The 18,092-nt window shown below is 40.0% G+C and overlaps 1 protein-coding gene across 2 annotated transcripts in view; it reads right to left on the minus strand.

Moving 5' to 3' along the window:
• Nucleotides 1-230: 230 nt before the first annotated feature.
• LOC122646824 (calcineurin subunit B-like) overlaps nt 231-18,092 on the minus strand; it is a 32,080-nt gene continuing 14,218 nt past the window's right edge. For both annotated transcript variants that reach the window (XM_043840430.1, XM_043840429.1), the window contains 2 exons: nt 4,706-4,780; nt 231-284 (listed from right to left, as the gene is read on the minus strand). In XM_043840430.1, the coding sequence (XP_043696365.1) occupies nt 234-284; nt 4,706-4,780 (126 nt within the window). In that variant the 3' untranslated portion in view covers nt 231-233. The remainder of the gene's footprint in view (nt 285-4,705; nt 4,781-18,092) is intronic.

Genomic DNA, 18,092 nt, shown 5'->3' on the forward strand with positions numbered 1-18,092 from the left:
TAGACAGTGATTTATTCATCCAATCGCCAAATGAAATAACATTCTAAAGTTTTTCGGAAACGAAGATTTCATATATAATAAAATAAAATACAGAATTCTGTATTGTTACATCTGGAGTATCACAGGAAATACACACAACAGAGAAAACTCATGAATTAGTATCCTAACATAAATATGGCTGAAGAATAATCTTATGTTCTAAGACAAACAATACAGGGTATCCAAGCTTCTCATCAGTCCACTGGAACTTCAACCTCCATCTTCATTCCCGAGTTGCCAAGAATCTGCAAGCAGTTTTCAGAGAGGTCTTTATGTTACAATAGTAAACATGCACACATCAATGGAAGAATTGTACACCACAACACATAAATTTGTTCAGAAAGAATTTAGAAGAATTATCAAGATAGTAGACCTAAAGATTGGTCAGGAAAGCAACCAAAGGAACCCCACTGTGCCATAGAATGGCTAAGTAACTCCACAAGTGAAACCAAGAAGAAACAGATCAGACAACATATGCAATAAGGGCAGACATTATAACCCTATTCTGACCAGTATTGATATCAGAAGCTGTTATCTCTTCAAAATATCTGCCCCATCGAACTTGATAACACATCAGACCCCAGCTTTTATGGATGACCTATAAGCTGGTTGGGTTCAATTATTGAAGACAATTGTTTCTGTACAACCACAGCGACCAACGTCCAGAGTAATAGGTCTCCTAAGTATGCATCCCTAGGGGAAAGAACCACAATGATAACAACTTCTACAAGGAAGTGACAATATTTTCATTTAGAAACTTTTTAAAGATGTAGTACTCTTGGGGATATAGTTTCTTGCTCAATCATGGGTCTCTAAAATTCTGGACAAACACTTGACCTTGTGTTGGAAAGATGCCCTTTCAGCTTAGACTAATAGAAGGCGGATAATTCCTTCATTAAATAAACCATTCTATACATCTACTGAGAAATTTAGAGCTTATAAGCAGTTTTATACTCAAAATGCAAAAGAATGTACAAGTGATGGAGCATGGATCTACTCGAGCAATTGCAATTCATAAACATGCTTTCATGCATAAATATTGATGACAGTAAGAACATCTGTTCTTAAATTACTGATCCACTCCTCTTGTGGAAGATTATTCCTTTGGAAGTTTTTTATTTTCATTATCTTTTTTTTTTTTTTCTTTTTTTTTGGGTTCATTATTTCTATTTGGCATTCTTTCGGGTGTATATGAACTTGTGCTGGTGCACACACTTCCATCATCCCACAGTGGGAACTAGAGCAGAAGAGATACTGTAGTAGAGATTCCAGCAAATAAGTGATGGATGCACTGGGACTTGCATAGAACCATAATGAAAGTGTAGAAAACCTAGGACCTGTAACCAGTAACTTGAGAGAGGAGAAGATGGAAGAAGAATTGATTGTAATGCTTGAGTTATTTAATTGATAGGTAAGTCCCTCTATTTATAATAGAGGGGAAATTCTAAAGAGACTAAACTAGGCGATGTGGGACTAAAACCCACATAGCCTACTTACACTTAATAACATAAGAAGAATAATACCCCAAAAAGACCAGAATACCCCCATGGTATTCCGGAGTACATATTCCAACACTCCCCCTCAAGCTGGATTAAACAAATAAGTAAAGAAAGAAGATCCAACTTGAACTAAAGGAAAAAAAAACTCCTAATAATGCTAACACTCCCCCTCAAGTTGGCGCATACAAGGTCACTAATGCCCAACTTGAACAAAATGGGAAAAAACTAAGTTGTAGCAAAATCCAGCTTGACATATGAATGCAGCTCCCAAATAAACCTTCAAAAACTTGAAAAAATAGATCTTCAAAACTTGGACAAGCATGATCAGCAAATCGGGACTGGAATGTCTTCCAAAAAAGGCAGCTTTCAACGATCTTCAATAGCTATCCAGTGATGAATCTCAGATTGTCATAGTGACATAGAATCTTGAAGTGAAATAACTAGAGCAGCAAGCAGCGAAAACAAACTGAATCAGGCAGCGGAAAAAAACTGTATCAACCCAACTGAAAGTCCTCAAATAGGCAACAACCAAATATCTTCAATACTCTTCAATACTTCAATCTCCCCCTTACGGCAAACTCAACCCAATAACAAAGTAGATACCCATTGGCAATGGTGAAAATTCTGATCTTCTATGTTTTGCACCAAGTGTTCCTGCAAGTTCTGCTTCTACAATGTCTGCAGGTGTACTGTACATAATCCCCCCCTCATGTGTAGTACACGTGGACATAACAGAGATGATGTAAGAGATAGGGCAAAAACATAATATTCCAGATTTTTCCAAGAGGTGCTAAGGGTAATGGAAAAGGAAGAAATGGCAAATTAGAAAATACCATGAACTTCCAAAGGGGTTATGGGTATATGCCAAAGGTATGTTTTGGAATATGAAGGGAATTAAAATTATTGAAAGGGAACGGTGTTGGAAAAAAGGATGGCATGGCTGTAATTTGGTGGAAATCCACTTTTAAATACAATCCAAGCCAAAGGGCAAACTGGTAAGAAACCAGAATTTTCAAGGGTCAATTGGGTAGTCAAATAGGGGAATGCATTAAAAAGTAATGGCAGTTCCGTAAATAACCAGAATTTTGCAAGGGACCTTTGGTAAATAAGAAAGTAATGGGTCATGTAGGGAATTAGATTTATAGATGGGGGACATACTTGGAAGGAGCAAACTCTTAATGGCAAGATGTAAATAATCATAAGAAGGATGGGTACTAATAAAGGTAGGGTAGTAGGCTAGTAGCATTAAATACCTAATAAGTTAAAACTTAAAAGGAAAAAGAAAAGGAAACGTGAGGAAGGGGGAGTCATAAGATGGGGGTAATATGGGAAAATTAAGTTAAAATAAAATAAAAGGAATCGTAGAGAAGGATGCTAACTTCTTCCTTACGATTCAACAAAACCAGCAAATCCAGCGGAAAAGGAAACCTGAGATTTGAAGAATAGTAGTGGTCTCCCATCTCCACTGTGAACCAAAGGCGGAAACTTGGGAATCGACCATACCAATATCTCTTTTGAAGGCTCTGGTAGTTCAATTCGATAGCAAACAGGGAGATTTCTTCGCAACTCCAAATCAAAGTCGCATTCAGTAGAGAATAAAATCAAGTTCAGATTGCAGTATCTGGTTTCTCCAGTAGATCAACTCAACATATCGATGAACCAAGAACAAAGCAGCAACTTCATGGCCATCCAAAAGAACCAAGCTGCGATTTCCAGAAGATGAGACTTGATCGATCTTCAAAAAGGAAGAACCAATGTGCAAAAAAACTCCAATCTACAATCTCCCAGTTGCTGGACAGAACTGATTCAAAAAACTGGTCAGAATCGATGCAGCCATCGACCAATCCTTCAATCCAGTAAATACCAGAACCATAGCAGTGGCAGCCAGAGGCGGAAAAGAGGTGGATTCGAAGAATCAGCAGCGGCAAAAGCATCGACTTGAGGTAGCAATCAGCAAATCAAAGAGATAACACCAATCTTCGATTCAGCAGAACCAGAGCCCTATCAGTAAAATCGAAGGAAATAATACCAAGTAACCTGGAATTTCAGCAGCAAATTTATATTCCTCAACTATTGACTGCAAATTTGATCGGAACTAGAGAATAAAATCAGTAATCTTCGACTCAGAAGTAAACTTGAGCAAAAGTTTACGATAACCATGGAAAATCCGAACATAGCAGCAGCAGAAAACGATAGCAGATTCGAAGCTCCAAAAAACCCCAGTTCAATATACCTGGTTCAATCGACAATATTCCCTAATAGCATGTCGATAGCAGTAGCAGCAGATGCAGACCAAGAATGATGGCATGCGGTGCTGAAACAACCAGAAGAAGAAACGAATACGAAACCGAAACGAAACCCTAGTTCTCCTTTTTTTATGAACTAGGGTTTCTCCATAAATCGGAGAACCTTGAAACGACTCTCAAACCGGCAATCTTGGAGAGAATCAGTCACTGGTTGCCTAGCTTTGATACCATGTAGAAAACCTAGGACCTGTAACCAGTAACTTGAGAGAAGAGAAGATGGAAGAAGAATTGATTGTAATGCTTGAGTTATTTAATTGATAGGTAAGTCCCTCTATTTATAATAGAGGGGAAATTACAAAGAGACTAAACTAGGCGATGTGGGACTAAAACCCACATAGCCTACTTACACTTAATAACATAAGAAGAATAAAACTACCCCAAAAAGACCAGAATACCCCCACGGTATTCCGGAGTACATATTCCAACACTCCCCCTCAAGCTGTATTATACAAATAAGTAAAGAAAGAAGATCCAACTTGAACTAAAGGAAAAAAAACTCCTAATAATGCTAACAGAAAGGGTCACCAACCAACACGATACAAAGGACAGAAAAAAACCAAGGCAAGCCATAGTCTGTTAATTTCCTAGTTAACACTGGCGGTGAAGCATAACACATTACAAATATTGATGACAGTTGAACTAAACTAACCATTTCCTAGTTTCTGCCCACATAATGTTCAGGTTTGTCCTATGTATGGAAGAAAATGCTCATATTTTGATTTATTTATTAAAAGACAAATGAAAGTCCTTATCCATTTATAGCATACTCAAGTTCACATCTCATGTAGTGCATATACAAAGTTGCAGTCAATTTAAGACACAGTTGAAATGTAGATAAGAATGATGTATGAAACCACAAACCTTTATAAAGTCTGCTAAGACAAATGAAGCATCATTAGAGTAGCCTGCTTCCTCAAGGACATGGGTCAGGACTTGCTGCATTGAACAACCAGAAAGTATTTTGTATGACTCCTTATTCACAATTTATCACATAAAATCCAACTGAGATAATAATTTCATACATGACAAGTATGAAAGCCAATGTAAGCTTGATCTAAATAAAAGACAAAAGGGATGATAAAACTACAAGCAGAAACTGTGAAGCATTGCCAAAATAAAAGAGTCCTAACCTGTTTACATGACTTAAAAACAACCAACTAAAAACAAATGTAAAACCAAAATTCGATAAGGTTCATAGTTTTTAGGCTCTAGCAGATATAGCAACCATAAGCTTTATAATCTCCACAGCTGGGCCCCACCATGTGCTGATTTCAAGGAAGAGAATATCTCCATACAGAGGCTGCCGTAGATTAAAGACTTGATTCCTGAAATTTAGGTAACTAGCAACAGTGAACCTCAAACTTCTCTCCCACAACCTGGATTGATGAGCTATACCAAAACCTGACCCATATGTCTAGTTTGGGTCTAGGTTGGGCCAAAATTGGTCCAAGAACAACCACAGGCAGTTCTCTTCTTCTTCCTTCTTCGATCTGCATCAGCTCTCCTTGGTTTGAAAGAAACACGATCTCGAGTTTTAGAAAGCGAGGGATCAGTTGTGTGTGATGAATGTCCTGTTTCAGCCCATAGCAGAACTCTGGAAGCTCTCGAAAGTTGGGAATGTAGTCCTCAAGGTGAGGATCCCTCTCTTCGAAATTCTCAGATGGAATGACGAACTCTATTCACTCAACCTCTAGATCAACTTACACCATCTCAAACTCCATCGTAGTGCCAAGCTCCTTGAGTTCATCATCATCATCCCCAGTAATCTTAGTTGCTGGGACCAAACACAAGGCAGGAATGCTATGAGTCTCCTTACCATCCCCTTCACCATCATTAACTGGCTACGTTTCAACTACCTCCTCAGGAGGGGAGTCCATCATAAGATCCCAGTCTGTGATTGGCTTCAACAGCTGCCACGATGGCATTCTTTAGTCGTTCAGGTCAGAACTTGGCAAAGTGGTCATACCTGTTTCAGTGGTAGCACTTCGTTTCAATGCTACTATCTATAGGAGCCTTTCCCTTTTTGGCAGCTGTAGGAGCACGAGTTTGTTGACCTATAGGACTATCCGGCACAACATTATTAGGTTCCCTAGTGTACTCCCTGGCTTGAAAACTAGGTCACCTCATAGGAGGTTTCAATAGCTCCTCGGCTCAGAGCCTTTTGAAAACAGTCCTGTAAATCATAAATGTCGACCATGCTAAGCTCCCACCGAATCTCTTCTTGTAACCCCAACTTGAATCGAGAAAAAAGTTGGGTATCGTTCTCTTCAATTCCCATCCAGAAAAAATGAGTCAAATTGTTGCATGTACTACAGCTACAAAAAGGGTGTCTTGCCTCGAGAGGTTTAGTTGATCATGTAATCGTGCTTGGAAGGTCTGTGGAAGGTACTTGCTTTTTAGTTCTTTTATCATCTCGTCCCAGAATGTCGCAAGAGGTTTAGTTGATCATATAGAGAAGCTATGTGTAGCAGAGTGAGGATGTTAAGATGGATGTGCAGAAAAATTAAGAAGGATAAAGTAAGAAATGAACGTATAAGAGCTGAATTGGGAGTTGCCCCACTCAATGACATGCCTTGAGAATGTCGTTTGAGGTGGTATGGCCATGTTCAATGGCGGACTCAGGATGCCCTAGTATGGAGGAGTGATCTGATTCCGATTGAAGGAGCTAAAAGAGTTAGGGCAGGCCTAAAAAGACCATAGGAGAGGTTGTGAGGAATGACATGCGTAGTCTCGGACTTGTAACAAGTATGACCTCGGATAGAGCCTATTGGAGATCAAGGATCCATGTTGCCGACCCCATCTAGCTGATTTTTTCCTAACTTCCTGGATTGTGCCTCTTTCCTCTTAATTTCATTTCTCTTTTCGCACTTCTCATCTCTTATATCTTCATTTCTTCATTCCGCTTACTTTTTCAGTCAGTTATCCCTACTTTGTTTTGCAGGGATCCATGTAGCCGACCCCATTCAGTTGGGATAAGGCTGAGTTTGTTGTTGTATCATCTCGTCCCAATTCCCAAGTAGTGGGTGTTGTACCTCGTATTTGCAACCTGAGTTTTTTATTGTTCCACAACTCCCTTGCTGATCCAATAAGCTTTGCTCAAGCTCTGTCAAGTCATACCACTCAATGTAATCATCCAAAACGGTTAGCCGATCATAGAATACTTGTGGGTCGAATATCCAATCGTATTCTTTCAGCTCTAGCCTAACCTTTTGGGAGTTATCAAAATGCTATTAGGTGCACCGATATTACAGTCAAGATATGCTTGCGTGAAGTTTAAAGGAAGTTGGGGCATGGGAAGTGGGAACCCTCCGTGGCCCTCTCTACCCATGAATCTCATGGTATTAGCGGTAGAGTGGGCTGGTAATCCTTCGTTAGGTCAAAGATGCTCAGAATTTTCGTGAGTAGGTGAAGTGAAGGATGTGACTCAAACCTTTGTTCCACAACAATCATAAGATTCGATAACTACTGGAACATATTAGTGATTTGGTTGAGTGATTCTTGAAGGTTAATAGAGTCAGTCTCTTGAGCTAGTCAGCCATAGCTCTGATACCAATTTGGTGGCTATCAAATTACCCAAGGGTTGGGATTAGAATAACCATTAGTGATCTAGAACCGGTCAAAATTAAGTCAAATAAGAGAAGTGAAGCAACCAGACAAAGAAATGTCAGATGTGGCCAACAATATGGACGAATAGCCTAGGAGATGAAATGAGTAATTCAACCAAGTTTGGTGGCCATACAATGGCCAGATTGGAATATATTGAAGGTAAGCAATTTAGTAACTTGCTGGAAACAGGGAATATCAGAATTAGTAACTATAGAACAGTAGCAAATAACTCATAGAATAGCATCTAAAATAAAAAAAGAAACCAGAAATAGAAATAGAAAGTGGAGAAACAAATTGGTTGGTGTTATGCAAAATAGAAACTAACAGTATAATATAAATCCAGGCATGGTATGGTGCTGTCGCAGGACTTAAGGAATGGCAGCTATAGAGCAATATCGACAATTGAATTCTGTTCTGGAAAATCTGAGACGGACTAGAAGAGGTTAGTTATCAACAGGTTAGTCTAAGATAATAAACAAAACAGAAAGAAAAAAAAAAGGATGCGCTGGAATGAAGGAGAGAAACAGACTTTGAAAGTAGAAGAAGAAGAATAAGATAGAGAGAGTTAAGAGGAGATATGACCTGAGACTCTCACACAACCCTAGACCAGCCTCTCACCAGTTGACCAGGTACATATTGTATCTCACAGAGTATCAAAGCGAAGCTTCAAGAATTGTTCAAATCATTGTGGGGATATGACCACTTCTCTTTATTGCATTCTATTAATTTCGTAGAGAGATCTGAAACCTAGGTCAGGTGCATGTTTCTTTTTCTTTTCCTTCTTTTTTTTTTTTTTTGAGGGGGGTGGGGGGGAGGTGAGGGGGAGGGGGCACCAAAGATAGACTCTTATACCTTTTTTTTTGCAGATCTTAACATTTTAAATAAGGTGTCCGGCCAACAGTGCTTCACCCTGATCCCATCTCACTTACCAAAAATGGCCACCCCAAGGGACGCCATTATGAACGTGTGGGAATCGACGAGTTCACATGTGCAAGAAATCCCTCAACACATCAAGGATTTCTGCCGCCGAAACCCAAATTAATTGACTTTTGCTTTGTCAATATACAAAGTACAAAGTTAAAGCCACATGAAAACACTCGAAGATGTATGAGATAGCTTGACGAAGCATGACAGCCTTCCAAACCACAAATTGTAGATGAGTGCAAACCTAATTCCATCTCTATCCAACAAAAGTTTTAGCATGAGATCAAGAGAACATACATCGTTGAGATTATGTGTCTTCAACATAATTAACCTAAAAAAATATTTAAACTTATGACATGTTAGTGGCTGTATGGGTGTGCATATTACTGATTGTATCTTGAACTTCAAAAGCTAATTGCAGACTGCCTGACCACAAAGCTTACCAACTAAGAAAAGCAGTAGAGAATAAGCTTCCATGAATCCACAGATCTAAAACTTAGTCAACAATAAGAATGCTACTGGGCACTCGTCTGCACTTTGTCAAAGCTCATTCTAGACCTTTACAGCATCTAACTTGGCTGAAATATGAGTCCCATATCATAAAGACAACAGACTTGGTAAGCAACATCTAGAAGTGTAATCAAATAGAAATAAATTTATAACTGACAAACAAGCCTTTTGTGCAACTTCAATTCTCCAAACATGCCGAACCCACAGGGGTAACCACAAGGAACACAAAGACAAATAAGATCCTCTCCCTTCTACATTTTATGTCCCCAGTAATACTGACTCACATAAACGAGCTTATTTTATAAGAAATAAGCCTAGGATTGGGTTATGTATGCGTAGGGCCTTTGATCCCACATGTTTTCATTGTAATGATTCATTTTAATGAGCCTAAAATATGGGTAAAAGGTAGGCATACGGGATTAGGCTTAATTAGTTAGTTCTTTTTAATTTTAAGATGTTTAATAGTCTTTGAATTCCCTCACCTTGCGTAAGAAAGTAAGAAGGTTTCCTTTTATTATTATGCCTCTTATCCATGTTGCTTAGCAATAGAATTTAACTTTCCTATTCAGATTAGGAATATGCTTTAGTTTTTCTAAATAGCTTGTAAGAAACTAAGAACCATTGACTCACATACGATTTATGATGAATAAAAGTTGAAGTTTTCTTCAAGAATGTTGTGCGATTCAGTCATGGTGAGAGGCCTTGGATAGTGAGATTCTAATCCTGTTGGTGGAAACCATAGGCCCATAGTTATCCTTCTCTTCTTCTTATACTCTGTTTTACTGCAAATAAAGGCACTGTTTGAACTTCTCAATTGATTGTTTCTGTTGTGATGGATTTTTCTCAGATTCAAGTGATTCAATCTTAATTGTGTCAGTCGTATTCTTAAGTTTTCTGTTGGTATTAAATTTCATCTAAGAATCCTTGATTCTTAACCTGTGGCTACCTTATTTTGATCTATTTTTCAGACTGATCTGGGTCTTCACCTGAAACTAATCTATCCATCGGATTAAGGAGATCTTTTGGGATTCTAGGCCTTGCCCAAAGGGGCTTCAACCAGGGTTCTGTGCAGCTCTGAATTTCTCATCTGCTGCAATTAAAAATCTCCTGTTTCAACCTATTTTCTGTTTCAGATCTGAAGTGTCTTTACTAACTTTTGTTGAGAATTAGGGGTAGTTTAGTCATAGCTATTTTGGGTATTGGGGTTCTATGTTATTTTCTTTCTTTTCTGTCTTTAATTGTTACGTTGTAATTGGTAAGGGCTTAGGGGTAACTTCATAATAAACCCCTAACCAACTTACCTTAGTTTTACACTTTATTATTAATAGAACCCAGGTCCTGCGATAGAACACACAAGCTCTATCGCAGGCTGCCTTCATCTCTCTCTCAGCAGCATAGTTGTCATGGCGTCGCCATGGCGTCCTGGCGCTGGGAGAGGTGGCATATCGAGCTAAGCCATGGTGGATGTAAATATATCGTTCGATATGGCTTCCATGGCGTCGCCATGGACGCCATACCACGATATGTTGGCATATCGGTCGATATTTTGACAGGTTAATCTATATTTTCAATTTTTCATACTTTCATATACACTAATGGATATTAGTTACACTTTCATGAATTAAACCATAGTGGCATAGTATATTAGTAGTAGTGTAGTACACTTTCATGTTGATTTTTGATGTTATAGGACATATATTATAGCATACTAAATGACATTAAAAATACAGAAAATAAAAAATTAAACATAGTCGACATGCTCGCCATGGCAACGCCATGGCGGGCGACATGTCGATATATCGACGTGACACCCTTCCACCGACTTGGATCGCCGTGACGCCGTGACAACTATGCTCAGCAGTGTGCCTCTTCTCCTCTTCTCTCTTCTTATTCTTCTCTTCTTCTTCTCCACTCTTCTACTGATTAGTTAGTGTCTGATTTGTAACATGGTATCAGAGCTTTACTAATCAGTAGAAGCGTTCTCTCTAATCTCCTTCTGCTGATTCCTCTTTCGATTTTTCAGTTTTCTGGTGTGCAGCCACCTGCTGCTGCTTTTTTTTTTGGTTAATGGATTGAATACTCCTTATACACGAATGGAGTACTCTAGTGATAGTTGTTGGTGATGTTGTGACCTTCCCTTGAAGTTTCGATTGGAGGATGGGAAGGTTTCTATTTTCTGCTGCTTCTATTTTCAGAATTCAAAAGGATGGAGTTTCTTCGAAAATTTGGTATCTCCTATTTCTCAGTTATGGAGGACTATTTGTATCTGCATTAAGGGAGACTCGACCTGTTTTTCACTCTGGTTTGGTGGCCTGATCGATTGCCTTTGGTCTTTCTACATATTGTGATAGTTGTACCTGCGGCTGCTCTGTTTTCTGAGCTTTTTTGGGCCCTACAGTTGGCTTCATAGTTTCTGCTCAGCTTACTTGCTTCACCTGATCTTTCGGGGTTTCATTCCCCTCTCCAGGTCCTTGCTTCGATCATCATATCAGGCATTTCTATGCTGCTGATTGTAAGTTCTGCAAAATCTCCCTTATAACCGCCGCCAGTGCTCTGTTTTGGGTTATTTGGTTGGTTCTGCTGGTTCCAAGCTTGAATATTGGGTCTTTTTTATTTTTTCTCTGCTGCCTATTACTTTGCAATCATGCTACAGTTGATGATTTGTGTGTGATTGCTGCTCTGTAGTTGGCTGCTACAGTTGGTGACTTGTTATTCATTGTTAGTAAACCAGGGACTAATAACAAGATCAGAGCATGGAGACAAGAAGAAGAAGAAGAGGAGAAGAAAGAAAGGTTTCCACAAGTCCCAAAAAGAGGAGAGAACCTGTGGACAGAATTAGAGAATCGCCACAGGTCTGCTCCCTAATATAAATATAATAGAATGTAAAAAAAAAAAACAAAACAAAAGGACAAGTATGCCCTTACATAATCGACCCTACTAAGGACAGAAATAAACAAAACACCAAAGATTGTTTTGCCCCTCTAATAACAAATCTCAACACTCCCCCTCAAGCTGGAGCATATATATCACCCATGCTCATCTTGTTACAACACGACCGAAACCCAGGAGCAAACAAGGGCTTGGTGAACACATCAGGAACCTAATCAGATGAGGAGACAAAGGAGTCTCAACAAGTTTCTTCAAGACGACGCTCCGAACAAAGTGACAATCCACCTCTATATGCTTGGTCCTCTCATGAAGGACCAGATTACTAGCAACATAGATGGCTGTCTTGTTGTCACAAAACATCTTCATAGGGGTTGGAACAGGAAACCCCATCTCAAGAAGGAGAGACCTAATCCACATCAACTCTGTAGTAGTATGAGCCATAGCCCTATACTCCACTTCAGCACTGGACCTGGCAATAGTGGTCTGTTTCTTGCTTCGCTACGTAACCAGGTTTCCTCCAACAAAGGTACAATACCCTGTAGTAGACCGACAGTCACTAGCCGAACCTGCCCAATCTGCATCAGAATAGGCAACAAGCTCCATATGTCTATTTGGATGATAAATCAGCCCCTTCCCAGGGGCTCCCTTCAAGTACCGAAGGACCCGAACTGCTGCATCCCAGTGAGACTTACATGGGGATTGCATAAACCGGCTGAGAACCCCAACAGCATAAGATATATCTGGCCTAGTGACTGTCAAATATAGCAACTTTCCAATCAGACTTCGGTAGGCATGTACATCCTTAAGACCCTCACCATCATCAGAGCCAAACTTGTGATTAGGATCCATAGGAATGTCCACTGGCTTTGCAGCAAGCATACCAGTTTCGATTAGGAGATCTAAAACATATTTCCTTTGGGACAGGCTGATTCCCTTTGTACTTCGGATAACCTCAATCCCAAGGAAGTAGTGAACTTGACCCAAATCCTTTGAAAGTGTTGCTGTAAGTAACTTTTCAACTCCTTGATCCCACTCTCATTATTTCTTGACACAATGATATCATCAACATAAACCACTAGAACCACCAACTTCTCTCCTTGGCTGCTAACAAACATAGAATGGTCTAAGAAGCACTGAGTAAAACCACAATCAGTCACAGCAGAACTAAACTTTTTGAACCATGCTCAGGGGGGCTTTGTCAGCCCATAAATAGCCTTGTGTAACCTGTACACACGTCTGCTATTCTCCCCCTGAGCAACATACCCCAGAGGTTGCTCCATTAGACCTCTTCAAGCAGGTCAACATAAAGGAAAGTATGTTTTATGTCCAATTGGTATAAAGGCCAATTAAAATTCACAGCAAGTGATATAGTAAGACGAACAAAGTTCAGTCTAGCCGTAGGAGAAAAGGTCTCAAAGTAGTCAACACCATAGGTCTGGGTGTACCCCTTAGCAACCAAACGGGCTTTAAGCCGCTCAACAGACCCATCAGAATGATACTTAATAGTGTATACCCACCGACACTTAACCAGATCTTTACCAGGAGGTAAATCCACCAACTCCCATGTATGTCGAGTCATTAAGGCATCCATTTCCACATCCATGGCATTCTTCCAAGCAGGGATAGTAAGAGCCTCAGTGTGGGTGCGAAGCACAGTATAAGAAGATAAGGCAGTAGCAAGGCTATGAGAACAAGATGGAAGATGGGACAAGGAGACAAATTTCTCAATTAGATAGGCAACTAAAGACTTTTGAGTACATGAACGTTTACCTTTCCGAGTGGCAATTGGTAAGTCATCAGGATCCGGATTAGCTGGAAGGGCAGGAGAAATAAATAATGTTAGATCTCCACCAGAGATTGAGGAAGGTACAGGAAGCGATGCAAACGGGCCAGTCTGATCTGAATGGAGCTGCCCAAAGTGCCTCTTGCGCCGGCACACTTGTAGTGGAGAAGGCAAAGGAACAATGGCGGGAATAGGAGGAGGGTCAGACACAGCTAATGAGTCACTAGACACGGTAGGCTTATCCGAGAAATAGGATGTACCTTCAAAAAAGGTGACATCATAACTAACAAATTGTTTCCTAGTAAGAGGGTCATAACACCTATATCCCTTCTGGGTCCTAGAGTAACCCAAGAAGACACTTAGTTGACCAAGGGTCCAATTTATCACCATGAAGATGGTGATTATGAACAAAACAAACACACCCAAAAACACGAGGTGGCGAAGTAAACCTTGAAACATCCGGAAACAAAACAGAGAAAGGTGACTTGTCACCAAGAACAGATAAGGGCATTCGATTAATCAGAAAACAAGCCATAAGAACTGCATCACACCAAAAATGTTTGGGCACTTGCATATGCAACATGAGGGCCCGAGCAACTTCAAGTACGTGCTTATTTTTTCTCTCTGCTACTCCATTTTGTTGAGTAAAGGAGCAACTAGTTTGATGAATTGTTCCATTAATAACACAAAAGGAGGATATCTCAGACTGAACAAATTCCAAAGCATTGTTAGACCAAAAGACCTTGATAGAAGTATTAAACTGGTTTTTTATTTCATTGGAAAAATTCGGAAACACAGTTAAAAATTCTGATCTATCCTTTAAAAGGTACGGCCAAGTTCTGGAATAATCATCCACAAAAGTCATAAAATAATGAAAACCATGCCTATTACTTACCCGACAAGGACCCCATACATGATACATCTGAATGCATTAAAGAAAATAAAGAAGTACTACGGGGCAAAGGACGAGAGGGATAAGTAGCAGGATGATGCTTACCCAACTTGCAGCCCTCACACTCTAATTTATTCAAAGTCCTTAAACTGAAGAAAAACTATCTTTAATTTAGATAAAGGTAAATGGCCTAGCCTACAATGCCATCTAAAAGGGGACTCTCCACCAACAGTAGTAGCCGCAGCCAAAGCAGAAGGGGCAGCACCACTCAGATAATATAGCCCATCTCGTTCACACCCTCCACCAATCTTCTTCCTCGTGTGGAGATCTTGAAAAGCACAGTAAGAAGGGAAGAATGTCACAGAATAATTCAGATTCTCGGTAAGTTGACTCACAGAAAGAAGGCTTTAAGGAAACTGGGGAACATATAAAACGGAGGAAAGGGAAATATTAGAATTAAGACAAATAATACCATAACCGGTAATGGGTGTGGAAGAACCATTGGCCACAATAACAGGAGGGGTATGGGAGTCAGATGAAATAGAACTAAAAATTGATGACTTACCAGTCATATGAGCGGAAGCCTCTGAATCAATGATCCAGGGTGTGGAAGTGGAAAAGAAAGTAGCAGGTGTACCTGCATGAGCCAGTGTGGCAGCGATAGTGGATGCCCCAGTAGTGGAAGTGGATGACTCTAGACTCTTGAGACAACACATGAGGTGTTGCATCTCATCACGGAGGTTGGTAGAAGAATCTCCCACGGTCGAACCAGCCTTAGCATCATTAGGAGTAAAAAAATCAGTACTATCTTCTAGAGCTGCATGATTGGCCAAGTTTTGAGCCCATTCAGGTTTCCCATGCTTCGACCAGCAAGTATCAACAGTGTGATTTGTCTTCCCATAATAAGAACATAATCAGGCTGCTTTATCACCATGCTGCCCACCAGAATTTTGACCACCAAAACCACGTCCTCCCCTGAACCACGGCCTCTAGTAGTAGTAAAAGCTGAATTCTCCTTAGGGTTGGTTTCAGGCTTGGAAGTAGGAGATACGATGCGTTGGAGTCGAGAGAAGGCATCATTCAATGTGGGGACAGATTCACCAGCAAGAAGATGTCCCTTTACAGCCTTGAGACTAGGATTCAACCCAGTCAGAAATTTAGAGACAAAAAATTCAGTCCTTTGGGCCTTCAACTTCTCAATATCAATGGTAAGTGGCTGAAAAACATTGAGTTCTTCAACCATGCCCTTAAAGGCACTGTAATAATCCTAGAGGGATTTGTCTGACTGCTGAAACTAAAATAACTTTTCATAGAGCTCTAAAATGCAGGTCATACTCTTCTCTTGAGCGTATGTATCCTTGAGGTCATCCCACACCCCCTTAGCCGTGGTGTGGAACATTACATTGGCAGCTATATCCGGCTCCATGTTGTTCCATAACCAAATTTCTATGATAGCATTCTCCTTATTCCAGGTGTTGTAATCCTTAGAATTAGGTTCCGGAGGAGGAGAGGTAATGTAGCTAAGCTTGTCATTAGCTATAATGTAAACCCGGGCAGCTTGTGCCCACAATAAGGAATTAGAATTCCCCTTTAACTTTATGGAGGTAATCTGAACATTGCTGTCATGAGCATGGTACTAAACCTCGTTTCATTTCGGTGTTTCGGTCTGACCGAAATTTCCGAGATACTGAAATTTCGTCGAAATATGGTATATTTTTCTATGGGTGTAAAATGCCAAAAATGACCGAGATTTCCGAAACGAGATGATCGAAATTTCGGAAATTTCTGTGAGACACTTGAATTTCGAAAATGCAATATTTCGAATATGGTCATGAGGTGTCTTCGAATCAGCCATAGTTGATACACTTGAACAATTGAGAGGAACAAGCAACCAGAGTAGCAACCAAGTTGAAGGAAGAAATAAGACAGCAGAAAGTACCACAGCAAGTAAAACCAGCAGCAACTGATCACATAAAACTCTCGGCAGCAAGGAGAGGAGCACCAAACAGCAGCAATATCAAGACTGGAGAAGCCAGCCAAAAAAAAAAATCGATCTCAGGGTTTTTTTGAGAAATCGATGTTGGGTATTCGTAGAATAATAGAAGGCCCTTGATGAAGCATCAAACTCAGTCACTGCAGGTTGTAATGGCCACCAGAAGAAGTAACATAATAGGGAAGAAGAGCTGAATCGAAGAACTCCAAAAACCAAGCCTAAAAAAAAATTGATTGGTCAGGGCTTTTATCCTGGCATTGATTTAATAATCTTCAAGAACCAAAGATTTAGAACTCCAATAAGCCATGAAAAGTAGAAGTAAAGTAGCAGAAATCACTCCATTAATATTCAGAAAAGAGTGGTTTTAAGCCATAAGAAGTACAGCTACAGGTGGCTGGACACTACAAGAGAGAATCACAAGAAAGAGATCAGCAGAGGATCGTGGTGGGGGGGGACTCTGATCTGACTAAAAGAGCTCGGATACCATGTTAGTAAACCAGAGACTAATAACCAGATCAGAGCATGGAGACAAGAAGAAGAAGAAGAAGAGGAGAAGAAAAAAAGGTTTCCGCAAGTCCCAAAAGAGGAGAGAACCTGCAGACAGAATTAGAGAATTTGCCGCAGGTCTGCTCACTTATATAAATATTAAGAAAAAAAAAAGGGTACCCAGTGCACAAGGCTCCCGCATTTAGTAGGGTCTAGGGAAGGTCAAATGTACGTAGCCTTATATAAATATAATAGAAAGTATTAAAAAAAAAAACAAACGGACAAGTATCCCCTTACATAATCGACCCTACTAAGGACAGAAATAAACATAATACCAAAGACTGTTTTGCCCCTATAATAACAAATCTCAACATTCATTATTTGTTAAGTGGTTGCTGCCCTATCGTTGGCTGGCTGTTCTCATGTGGTATTTTTTTTTACTGGTTTTATTTTTCCCTATTGGTGCTATGGGTGAGAACAAAATTAATCCAGTGGTTACATCTCAAACTGACACTTTGAATGTTACTATTACCTCTATCAAGCTGAAAGGGAGTTCGAACTATTTGCTATGGGCTCAAGCTGTGAAGGTTTACATTATGGCCGAGAAGAAACTCAAGTATCTTACCTCCGATCCACCTGCCTACGATTCAAAACATTATGAGGATTGGATGCAAGACAATGCCATTATTTTGATTTGGTTATGGAACACCATGAAACCAAAGATTGCTGCAAACGTGATGTTTCACACCACTGCTAAGGGTGTGTGGGATGATTTGAAGGATACCTATTCACAGGACAAAAACATGAATCGACTCTATGACTTATATGAGAAACTCTTTCAGCTCCGGCAGTCCAACAAACCTCTCCAAGACTAATACAACACCTTTAAAGGCCTTATTGAGGAATTAAATGTTTTTCAGCCTGTCACCACTGATATTGACAAATTAAAAGCACAGCGGAATGAATTTTTTGTGACTAAATTTCTGGCTGGGCTAGATTCTGATTTGAAGTCTGTCAAGGGACATATTCTTGCTGGAGAAACCGTCCCTACTCTTGCTGACACGTTCTCTCGCCTACAGCGTATCACTTCTCTTGGGAAATCTGACTCTCCTCCGAAGGAGAATTCTGCCTTTGTGGCTGGTCGTGGTCGTGGTCGTGGTCGTGG

The sequence above is a fragment of the Telopea speciosissima genome, chromosome 11 (assembly GCF_018873765.1).
Source record: "Telopea speciosissima isolate NSW1024214 ecotype Mountain lineage chromosome 11, Tspe_v1, whole genome shotgun sequence".
Taxonomy (NCBI): Eukaryota; Viridiplantae; Streptophyta; class Magnoliopsida; order Proteales; family Proteaceae; genus Telopea; species Telopea speciosissima.